The 11,591-nt window shown below is 44.4% G+C and overlaps 2 protein-coding genes across 2 annotated transcripts; both read right to left on the bottom strand.

The window, feature by feature from the left end:
• Positions 1-2,974: 2,974 nt before the first annotated feature.
• On the bottom strand, positions 2,975-7,190 carry LOC146622306 (uncharacterized). The gene is made up of 2 exons (XM_085365041.1): positions 6,796-7,190; positions 2,975-6,531 (listed from the first exon to the last, which is right to left on the bottom strand). Exons 1-2 carry the CDS (start codon positions 7,187-7,189, stop codon positions 2,975-2,977), a joined length of 3,951 nt encoding a protein of 1,316 aa, XP_085221167.1. The 5' UTR covers position 7,190.
• Positions 7,191-7,965: 775 nt separating this feature from the next.
• Positions 7,966-11,591, bottom strand: LOC146622305 (uncharacterized). The gene is made up of 4 exons (XM_085365040.1): positions 11,512-11,591; positions 10,493-10,807; positions 9,403-9,828; positions 7,966-9,295 (listed from the first exon to the last, which is right to left on the bottom strand). Exons 2-4 carry the CDS (start codon positions 10,746-10,748, stop codon positions 8,445-8,447), a joined length of 1,533 nt encoding a protein of 510 aa, XP_085221166.1. The 5' UTR covers positions 10,749-10,807; positions 11,512-11,591; the 3' UTR covers positions 7,966-8,444.

The following is an 11,591-nucleotide window of genomic DNA, read 5'->3' as shown; positions in this document are numbered from 1 at the left end:
AGTATTGCACAGGAAAACTGGAAACACACCAAAGGACCTTGGGTCGGACTTAAACCCAAACAGCTGCATTTAACCATGTTGTTTGCACCATACAACTGAATCAGCATCAATAATTTGGGACAGATAATATTCATGTCTGAATACTGGGTAGTTAAAATGTGAAAAAAGAAGCAGTCCCGTAAAGTCCCATATTTGAGTATACACTAATACAAAAAAACAACAAAAAACAAAACCCTGTCACACTGTAAAAGACAGTTTGTGAAGTTTTTTCAATTTATTTCACAATAATGCAAAATAAATAATCTATAATATTTTTAACACTACATTCCTATGTCACTAAAAACAGGGAAATACTATTTTCATTCAATTTTTATGCTGCATTAAGCAAATATGACAAGTTGCACCAAATAAACAAAGCATGGTTAAGTTTCTAGATGTTATGCTAGTTTTCTTTGGGAGAGTAATTTTGGTAAATATTTTACATTTTTGACACCCACTTTGTAAGCATGCACATTGCCCTTTCCGTGGTCTTTGGAGGCTCCTCTCCAAAGACCACGGAAATTTTCAGGCTTTTAATTGTTAATGGTTTTTGAGATATAATTATGTTCAAAAATTGCAATTTCAATGTAAAATGAAAAAGCTTGAAAGTGGGCAGATTGAACTTCTAAAAAAAAAAAAAATCTAGAAAAGTATTTGGTATATGAAGATTTCATTACACTGTCAAACTTGGACACTAACCCTGTCCAACCCCCCAAAAATCACACCACTAAACAAGAGTATGTGAATGGCTGATAAGAAACTAAAAGTATCTCTTTAATTCTCACACTAATCACGTCATCTCAGCGTGGTTTTTAATCTGTTTATCCAGTGCTCTTATACATTGGTTTATTTACGGCATTTACTCTGGCACTTCACTACTGACTGGTGGAACTGAAGCTTAGGGCAGCATGGTGGTGAGGTGGTTTGAAACAGTTGCCTCACAGCAAGAAGGTACTGAGTTTAACTCCACCACCTGGCCAATTTCCACGACAGAACATTGTAACTTTTTTCTTACTGCATCAGTCCTCAAGAGATCAACACATTTTAAATAATTCATACAGGAATATGTTTCATGACTTTGTTTCTCATACACGTTTTATCTGGGGGGTTTTTCTCCAAATAAGTTAATGTTTATTCATTGAAGGAGTTAACCCATCATTCACAGAGTCATTTTCATCGTCTCATTCGGCATTAAATATCTATTTAAAGGCTCCTACAAGTAGTAAATCTTGCTACTCCGGGTCTCTAAACTGTGAAAAAGATTACAATGTAATGACTAAACATAGAAAATCACAATAAATAAAGCCTATAATGCAAAACATATTTTCATGGGTTATGCACAAACCCATACAGCTTTCCATTATTCAGTGACCTAATTCCTGGGGAGGAAAAATAAATCTGATAGCACATGTTCAAAATTGATCCTACCCTGTCATATTAAGGTTAAGGAGTTCCCTATAATAGCAATGTCCAAGTGCTAATGCTGGTTTATGCTAACTGTGAAGTACTGCACCACACAAGTTTATAATCAAAGGCAGGTTTTTATTTTAATCCAATATGTAGACATCATGGGAAAAATCTTCCATGCTAAAACAGTGGATAGAGGTAGAAGGGCACGTTTCTGAATCGATGAATGTTGAAATGCACAGGAAGTTGTTTTGCTTTTCCTTCTTTTTGTGGCTTTTTTTTTCATTTTATTTTTACATATGAACCATTTGTTTATTTCTACAGCAGATAGCAGTAATGAATATTGTCAGTCACTTGGCGGGCCACCAGAGCTAATCTAATGCCCATTTTCATAACGGAAGGAGATGTGATGATGTACTCACCTAGATCTACTGTTACGGAATGAGATCATTCATTATTCACAAAAAAACAAAAACAAAACATTTACGCACTAAAAAGTGGAATTAATTTTTACAAACGTGGGTACATTCCAATCTGAAATACTTATTCTGGTAAGAGATGCAGACTGGACCAATTGAAGCAAAAAATTATGTAACCAATTATTTTCCTTTCTTGCCACTGTAAAAAAAAATGTTAATGACAAAACATCACATAAGTCTAACATTTCTTACAAAATGAGCTATTGGTCAGCAGTCATTAATTGTGTAAAGGTGCCAATTTGCCCCATCCCCAATGGCCACCCCAAGTGTTGCAGTTACAGAAAACTCTTACTGTGAAATCACAATTACATATTAGAAATGGTTTTGCGTTTTACTCGTCGCATATTTGGACCAGGCCAGTGGCCCTGTGATCACAAGTGCTCCCTAAGAGGATTATACTGTATGTGTACAGTTTTTTTTCCTTGTTATGTTCTGACAAATCTAATCTGTGAGCACAACAATCCCCCTCACTTCTCCAAAAGCAAAAACACACATTTCTTTACAGTATCTTTGAAACAGTTGCTCTGCATTTTGGGAGGGAGGTCACATTGTTGAGTCTACCTTAATAAGCACAAACTAGGCCTAGGATACCAAAGACAGCAGACATGCAGACTGTACTCATAAAAAGGCACACAGTATACTGTACATGAAGAAACACAGTACAAATGATTCAGGACATATGACCGGAACTAGAAAAGTACTAATATTATCTAAATCTAAAGGTCATTGGCAATAAATGAAATGTAGACCTTACAGTAGAACCTCATTAATCTAGAAGTATTGGGATATGCATTTTAAAAGACAGCAAAACACTTTGAATGGCACGTGTACACACCCTTCATGTCAAAACACACCCTGACTGTGCAATCTAATCTGAAGCCAAAAGACTTAAAATGTGTAACAAGTGTACAGGCTAAACCATGTTTCACCTTCCCCATCTTTTTGCTGATGCTCATCCATGTGTGATAAATGAGGTTCCACCAAATAATAAAATTATTACAAAAACAAACAAAAAACTAAAACTAAGTCTTGTTGCTAGAGTAGAAATGTCAAATCTCTCCTTGTGCATGTTGCAAGTAATGCATTTGTAGATCCAGCTCCCGAGGAAGAGAGCACCCGCATATCATGCACTGGAGAAGCCGTTCAGGGGCAAAAGGCAAACGAGATCCAAGTTTGTGAGTTTCTGTCCGCGGGGCAAGTTGAGGTAGGGACAGGGTCTGTGGCATGTGTGGCCTCTCGCTCATGACCGCCTGTGGTGTGAAAAAAATATTTGGGTGTGGAGGTCTTGGAAGTGCACCAACTGCGACAGAGTGAAGAGGGTGAGGGCCAGGCAAAGCAAGAGGAGGGAGCGGAGCAAGTGGAGGTGAGAAAAAAGGAGAAGGCTGATTTATGATTATTTGAGTGCCTGTTACCATTGGTTGTTGCTGCAGCTCCGGTCCATTCCCTGGTTTGAGTTGCCCAGAAAGCAGGGTTTGAGGACCCACTGGGTTGTTTTGGAAGCCCCATACTGGTGTTCCCATGCCCTGTCCAAAACGATGAGGCTCGTACTGAATGGAAATGGGAACCTTCTGTGTTGCTGTCTGTACATTGGCCCAGCCAGATGACGCCTGCTTTTGCTGCAGCTGAAAATCTTGATTATTTACTAACTTCTCCGTGGAGTTTATAGTCTTTGGAATTCCTGGTGGTGTTTGTATGTCCCATAAGGTGCTGCTGGCCCCATGAGAGACGGGACTGGAAATTGGCATAGCACTGCTTTGGTCTATTTGAGCTGAGGTGGATGCACCTGCTAAGCCAGAAGCCCATGGCTTTTGCGGCTCACAGCCGTTCCATGGCTTCTCTGGCTGGCTAACAGTCGAAGGTATTAATTGAGGATTACTCAAGTCCCACACTCTGTCCTCCTTCTTAGGAGGTGTTGACGGCTCCTTTTGTGAGGACACTGGGATAACTGACCATCTTGGCAGCTGAAGCTCTTGCCCGAGCTTACTTGGTGAGCCCTGTGAATTTACTAGTGGAGTAGGCCTGACACTCCACAGAGCTGCTCCGTCTATGTAGGAGGAGGGAACAGAAAATTCGTGTTGCACAGAACTTGTGGAAGCTAGCACTGTAGAAGTGGGAGTGCTGCTCCAGGAAACAGGCTTGTGCTGCCTGTGCTGCACCATCTCGTTCACTGCTGACGGGCTGGATTTTTTTGGCACGGACACCAGGTGAGAGGCGGCAACAGAAGACGTGCCGTCTTTTGTGTGTGCCGAATCTAAACTCTGAACAGACGTGGAGCCTGACTGACTTATCAGAGGAATATCTGCCCAGGATGAACTTGTCCGATGGTGCTGCTGTAGCACTGAGCTGTCAAACTGTGTCTGCTGTGGGGCTCCATGTTGGTGCTGCGATGATGGAACAGGCATTACTTCCCCACCATCTACCTTCCACTGCACTGGCTGAGGGTGTAGCTCGGACAGCCACTGCTCCTTTTGCTGCCTGCTCTGTAAATCCATGCGAGATGCATGCATGGAAGATGGCGGCTGTACTGCCCTCCTGTGGAGCTCAGCGTCTCTCACTACCGAAACCGGATAAGAAAGCTGCTGAGGAGTAGTCATCCCTGAGCCTCCTAAAGGTCTAGAAAATCCCCACACTGGCCTCCCACCCCTCCTCCCCCGCCCCCTCATCCTAGAGCTCATTGGAAAAGAACTGTACTGGCTGAAACTCTGCCGCTTACGAGCGTGGATCTTCTGGTGTACCAGCAGGCTACTAAACCACGAAAAGGTTTTGTGACACTCTTCACAGCGATGAGGTCTCTCTCCTGTGTGGGTGTTCATGTGATCACGGAGCAGATAAGCTAACCCGAAGCTTTTGTCACACTGGTCACACTTGTGAGGTTTGTCACCGTTATGTGACAACATGTGGTGCTGCAGCTGGATCTCGTCGCTGTAGCCTTTGCGGCAGCTGGTGCAGCGGAAGGGTTTTTCCTGATGCAGCTTTTGATGCGTTCTCATGTTCTGCAGGAAGGCAAAGTCCTTCCCACAGTCTGAACATTTGTATGGCTTCTTGCCTGTGTGAATGATGAGATGCTGCTGTAAATAGCTACTGAATCTAAAGCCCTTGCCGCACACTTTACACTGGTAAGGCTTGTCCTTGGAATGTATGCGCATATGCAGTTCCAACACTGAACGGTGGCGGAAAGTTTTTCCGCACTCTGAACACTTGTATGACTTAACACTTATGCTTTCGCTTTTCCACTTCACCTGCACATTATCACTGGTTAATGGAGTGAATTGTTTTTTAGGTGGAGCAGCCAGTCTTTCTAAATACTGTGAAACAGACTTGTGGACACTTAAAAGATGCACATTTAAACTGGACTCGTCCCGATAAATGGACGGACAGTGTGGGCAGGTGTGTCCCTTATCCCAGTACTTGTTCACATCCTTTGGGAGTCGAGGTGATCTCTCCAGCTTTTCATACTCTGCTTCATGAATGAGCATGTGGGCTCTCAGGTTAGCTGGTGCACAGTATGTCTGGGGACAAAGGGGGCAGTTAAATGTGCGTTTTGGTTCCTCGCTCTGGTGTGCGTTCTCCTTTCCCGGCCCTCTTACCTCCTCCTGTTCGGCAGCAGGGGCCTGCTTACTGGTCTGTGCACTACAGGAGTTGGTTTCACGCAGTCTATGCTGGCGGCAGTGCGCCTTCATGTTCTGGGCAAAAGCAAATTTTTTCCCACATTCGGGGCAGCGGAAGGGCTTCTGCCCTGTGTGCAGATACTGATGCTGATGAAGGAGGCTGCTGTACTTGAAAGTCTTACCGCAGATGTTGCACAGGTGAGAGCGGCTGTTGTCGGTGTGCTTGCGACGATGGTCTTCCATGACGGAGTAGTGTTTAAAAACCATGCCGCATTCGGGGCATTCATAGGGCTTTAGGGCGGCGTGACACCTCTGGTGGAAGCGCAGGGCTGTAGTGTTTGGGAAAGTTTGACTGCACTCTTGGCACGTAAAGGCGCTCTCATGAGAGTGGGTCATCATGTGCTTAGTGACGGAGACCTTAAACTGGAAATCCTGGCGGCACAGGGGGCAGTGGTAAGGCTTTTCTACTGTATTGCTGCAGTTGTGGTCCCTCAGCTGGCTGACTGTGGAGAATATCCTCTCACACTCTGCGCACTGAAAAATGCCCTCCTCCATCGTTTGCACCTCCTTTTTTGGAGTGATGAGCTGCGGCTCCTCACTCTCCCTGTGTTCGTTTCGGTGTTTGATGAGGCTGCTGCGGTGCTGAAAGGTAAGGCCGCATTCTTTGCAGGTGAGGGGCGTGAGCTCATCCTCATGCGCGTGAAAGTGCCGGTGGAGGTTGAACGTCTCGCGGCGGGTGAACCTCTTCCCGCACTCTTTGCAGACCAAGCGGCACTTTTTCTGCTTAGCAGTCAAATCAGTATCCACTCCTCGGTCTGCCTCCTCATCGTCTTCAACCACATCCTCTATGCCGTCCACTTCGCCCACAAAATCCTTATTCTGTGGTTTAACTGCGCTCTTCTCCTCCACATGTGGCTCTTCTGCATTTGTGGCAATGTCACTGTCAACACGCTTGTCCTGCTGCACCTCTTCAGCATCCTCACAGACACTGTTGAGGTCTGCAAGAGAAAAAAAAACACAAAAACAACAGCACAGTAACAAGTTAAAAAACAAACAGTCTGACAAACTGCATGCAGCACCCTAGCATATGCATCATGAGCGTCTTTAACAAGCAGCGGTGCAGGGTTGATGCTTCGGAGTGCTGTGGTCAATAATGTCAGCAGAACTCACAGTGCAGAACAGAACCAGCAGTGAGAGCTACAGCTCAGGTTAGCCCCGGAGGCTAAAGCTAACGGTAAAATACGTCAACAATGTTAGCATACCACACTTATCGTTTTCCTCCGCGTGCGTCTGTGCTTCTTTGCCGTCATCTTCAGTCTCGGACCAGTCGAATGGACGCTGGTCACAGCCACTGGCCTCGGCCATTTTTTCAGCCGCTCTCAGGTCCTCCGGTAAAATGCATGTCGTTTTGTCGGCTCCAGCACCGGACTCGACAGTAACCTCCGAATGGCTGGCAACACAACCGCCGCCGTCGCTGCCAACATCAGCTCTCTGCTCATCGTTGGGGCTACCCCCGGTTTTATTACACGTATTCTCATCTTTCTGCCGTGCACTGCACCCCGACTCCACCGCCTCGGTTTTCTCCCCACTTGTTTCCACCTCCTCCTCGGCTATTTTCTGCCGTTTGGGAGACTTCGCTGGGTCTGCGGCGGCCATGTTTCACCCATGCACCCCCTTGTCCAGACCAGAGCACACAAGGATCATGCTAGTCAGGAATCAAATTTCCGGTCGAAACTTTCAAAATAAAACGGTAATTACGCTCAGCACGGTTCACTTCATCGTTTCGGTAAATATATTTTGAAACGTTAAATCACGCGTTTCCTCTTTACTACTGTTTTGGAGTTGTTTTTATAAACACTTGACAATTGTATCAAATCAGCTTAACTTTTCAACATTAGCCCTGATATTTTATTATTATTATTTTTATATGCGGTGACAAATCCACAAGTGATTGGCTGGGTTTATTTGGAGTCCATGTCTGTCTTTTATTAAGTTTAGTTACATTTCATCAGAACAGTAGCTATCTACAAAATATAGCCTGTGCAAAACTACTTAAGTGATGGCAATAATCTGTTTCTTTGCAACTATTTACAAATACATCCATGTCACTGCATGCAAGATTACCATAAATAGCTCCTACATACTTATGTATGCTTTTAAATTCAACCATAAACATAGGATTTTAAACCCAAAACATACTGTGATGTATTTGTCATGGTGTCTTTTTTGTTTTTAAATATATCCCAAAAAGTCTCGGTTCTTCTGAATACATCATTTTTGTCTCAAAACGCACTGAACAGAACACAGTCTAGCTTTATTGTCCAACCAAAGTTGGAAAATTATGTACCATAAAACTGTTGAAAAGCACAAGCATACATTAGCAGATAATTACAATGGCTGTATAGCTACAATATATGGTAATAACAGCAGGTTACAGGTACTTTATGACAACATGGTTAGTGTATCAGGAGAGCTGAGTCAGTACTGAACTAGTAAGAGCATCATTGAGCTTTGCAGCTCTGCTGCAAACCATGTACAGAGACATGCATATTGAACATCACTGCCTACAGTATGTCATTTTTCTGAGTTCTTAAAGTCCACGAGTGAAGTTGCCACTCAACAGAGTCACTGTTTTTAAGAGTCTTTTAGAACATGAGTATGTACACATGTCTGAGAAACCAATCTAATGTTAAGGCCACCTATGATCTCAAGTGTCTAATTTTCATATCTGCTTCAGTCCTGTCTGAATACAAACCTAAGTGCGAGATGGATCCAGAGTACGGCATAGCACTCCAAACAACTATTGTTACTGAAATACTGTCAGTAGAAAAAGAGCATCATTTGTTTGTCACATTTTGAAACATCAAATACAGATGGTATGCAGTTTATAGAGTTTCTGAATACATTCTCCTCAGCGCCGTCTCCTGCGTCTGTGGTCAACAGCTCTTCCTCGCCGTGGTCGCTGCATACTTCCATTTGTGTCTGTGGGTGGATCGGAGGAAAAAGTGCACTCGTGCATGTCCGGGGATGATGGTGCAGGTACAACAGCTACAGATGACTGGTTATTTGAATGCTGGCTGACCTGTGGTTGCTGCTGTATTTGTGTTTGATGTTGTTGTGACTGCTGTAGCTGTGACTGCTGTGGTGTTTCAATTTGCTGTTGTTGTGATTCTGTGTGCTGCAGCTGCTGCTGAACTGGCTGTGGCTGTAAGTGCTGCTGAGGTGTTTGTGATTGGTGCGCTTGTACACGATGTTGCTGTGGGTGTGGTTGCTGCTGGGCCTCAAGCACTCCTAAGAGCCTTTGCAAGAGGACATTGTTTTGTTGTAGACTGACTGCTAATGCCTCTTGTGAAGTGACAAGTGTTCTCATGTCCTGTCTGAAACCTTCGCCAAACTCCCGCAGACTCTTTTCTACCCGATTTCCAAGCTGAATTGCAGCTTCCCCCAACCCTCGTAGCTCATCTTCGAGCCAGGAACTCCGTAGAGGGGCTTCAAGAGGACCCTGCTGTGCTCCAAGGGATGGCTGAGGACTGCTGGGTTGCGGGCTACCATTGAGGAAAGGAGCACTGTAGAGAGGAGAAGGTGGCAGCCATCGTTCTGATGGAGGGGGTGGTCCTATTCCCAGACCAAGGCCTAATCCCAGTTTGTCCTCCATACTGTTCTCTACAGGTTCACACTCAGGTTCTCCTATGTCTCTGTCACGCTCAAGATTGTCCTCATCTTTCTCCAAACAATCTCTCTCTGATCCTTCCATTCCTACACCTGAAAATAAATTAGTTAATTTATTAATAAAAATGGACACAAGCATTGTTGAAATTAGTTGCATTTAAAAATCTAAAAAGAAACCCAGTTCTCAGACAACAGTTTACCTGTATCAGAGTCAGCGAAGCATGGAAAACTGGGCTTTGGTCTGGTGCTTTGCTTCTGTCTGGCTTGCTGAAGCCTGGGGCTTGGCTGAGAAGGACGCCCGAGCATTGAGGTCCCTCTGCTAGATGGCAGGTAACAGCTGCGGTGGCGGGCATCCGCCAGTCTGCCCCCATTGCGCCTCTTTAAGTCATCCCAGCGCTTCTTCACCTCTCTAAGGGTTCGCGGGACTCTGGAAACAGCATTTACTCTCTCCAGGATCCCTGCCCAGATGCGCTCTCTTTCACGTCGCCGGAGCCTCCCTGCCGGACCAAAGAGTTCTCCTTCGCACCGAGTAACTTCGGACACCAGCACTTCAAGCTCCGCTCCGCTGAAGCGACTCTTTCTTTTTCCTGCGCCGCCAGCAGCCAGTGCAGCTGACATAGCTCGGTCTGTCAAGAGAAAATTGAGAGGAAAGCCAAATGGGAAAGAAAAAAATAAATATATAAATATAAGTGTCAAGAGCTTTAGCAGTCTTATTTTAACTGTGCTAAACAACAACATGGGCAAGTACAACAACTCTTGGCAAACCTCTGAGCCCTGTGACATCAGAATTTTCTTCCATCACTAAAATGTAGCTACACATTTTCTAACAATAATAAAAAGTATTTTTTTGCATAATCCAGATGATTTTGCTGACTAAGGGTGACAATAATTTCACAAGGATTTCCATTAGGAGTAAGGCTGGTTTACAAAAAAGATAAAAAGAAAGAACTCCGTTTTCCATGTGCCATGCACATGTTTAGAATTACTCTAAACAGGTGCTCATCAGCAGGGCAAATCAACAGCATAAAAGCAAACAGACTCCTGTTTGTTGGAATTATAAAGATAGTTAATAAAAGTTGCCAAAATATAAAACAACTGCAGATAAAAAAACAAAACAACGACCCAGTCTTCATCTGATCAACAGTAGCTTGTATTTTCTTTTTTTTTTTTTCTTTTTTTTTTTGCTCTATTGCTCCAGTTCTTTTATATTTTTACAACTTTTAATCAATATCTTTATAATTCAGACCAATAGAGTGCCTCAGGAATCTCTGCCGTTACAAATATGCTTACTTTGTTCAATGGACAAAAGGTCATCTGAGGACATGCCAGGTGCCATGATGTTTGGATGCACCACCACAACGTTGAAGGGGAGTCCTCCGGGTAATCCGCTGCTCTGGTCGCAGCTGCCCTCCGAATCCTCATCCTCCCGGGGGAAGCCGTTCTCTGAGGCTCCCCCCCCAAAGGGTCCCTCCGGAGACTCCACTTTGATGTGCATGGGAGGTGATTGCTCGTACAGCAGCCCCCCCTCCTCGTAGTACTCAGTCATGGATCAGACCTGATTTACAGCAGAACTGACTGGCGGGCCAATTCTGATACTGACAGCTTCTGCCCCATTAACAAAAGTTCAAAGCAGAGGTGAACCTACTGCTGAAGACAATACAACTCTTCTGTGTACACATAACTATCAACCTTTTAAGGGTACAGCTGCCACACACTAAAAGTGCGAGGGGGAGGTGGTTCTCAGGAAACGTAAAGTTAAAGCAGTCTTAAACCCGCTTTAGCACATTTATTAAAGCTGCTTAAATCATTGTTGTAGAGAGATACAAAATAACATTGTCTGATTGATCGCTAGCTCCAACCTCTAAAATCCATTTCTATCATTTCCACCAGTACTGACATGTTAATGCAAACCTAAGTGCAGTGTGTAAAACACCAGAAGAAGGCTGAGTGCTGTATCTAAACGTCCACTTGTTTAACACCGAGTCGAAACATCAGGGCAGAGGATCGCCTCCCAGGTCTGAAATCCATCAAAAAATGCTGCTTACAACTATGTCGAGAACCAGAACGGCTACGTTTGCTTTCCCCCTGTAATCTCCACGTCTGCGATATGTCGCATCGATGCGCATTTCTTTCTGCACCACATCCGCAATGGTTGCGCATTCCGCATACATTAGGTGCTGGTCTTGGGATGGAGCTAGTTGTTAAGCTAACAGGCTACCGCAGCTTCAGGTGGAGCGGCAGCTCTGTCGGAACTCCCACTGACAAGCTAGCCGACGCGATTGGAAAGCTGACGCTGTTGTGTTTCTTACCTCATGATAAGGGCACATGGGAGGCAAAAGCAAACCAAAACACAATCGGTGCAGCTGTTAGCTCAGCAGCCGACAAACAG

The sequence above is a fragment of the Diplotaxodon limnothrissa genome, linkage group LG11 (genome assembly GCF_057381915.1).
Source record: "Diplotaxodon limnothrissa isolate DT_005_m linkage group LG11, D_limnothrissa_male_GT1.1, whole genome shotgun sequence".
Taxonomy (NCBI): Eukaryota; Metazoa; Chordata; class Actinopteri; order Cichliformes; family Cichlidae; genus Diplotaxodon; species Diplotaxodon limnothrissa.
This window is presented reverse-complemented; position numbering and strand designations above follow the sequence as displayed.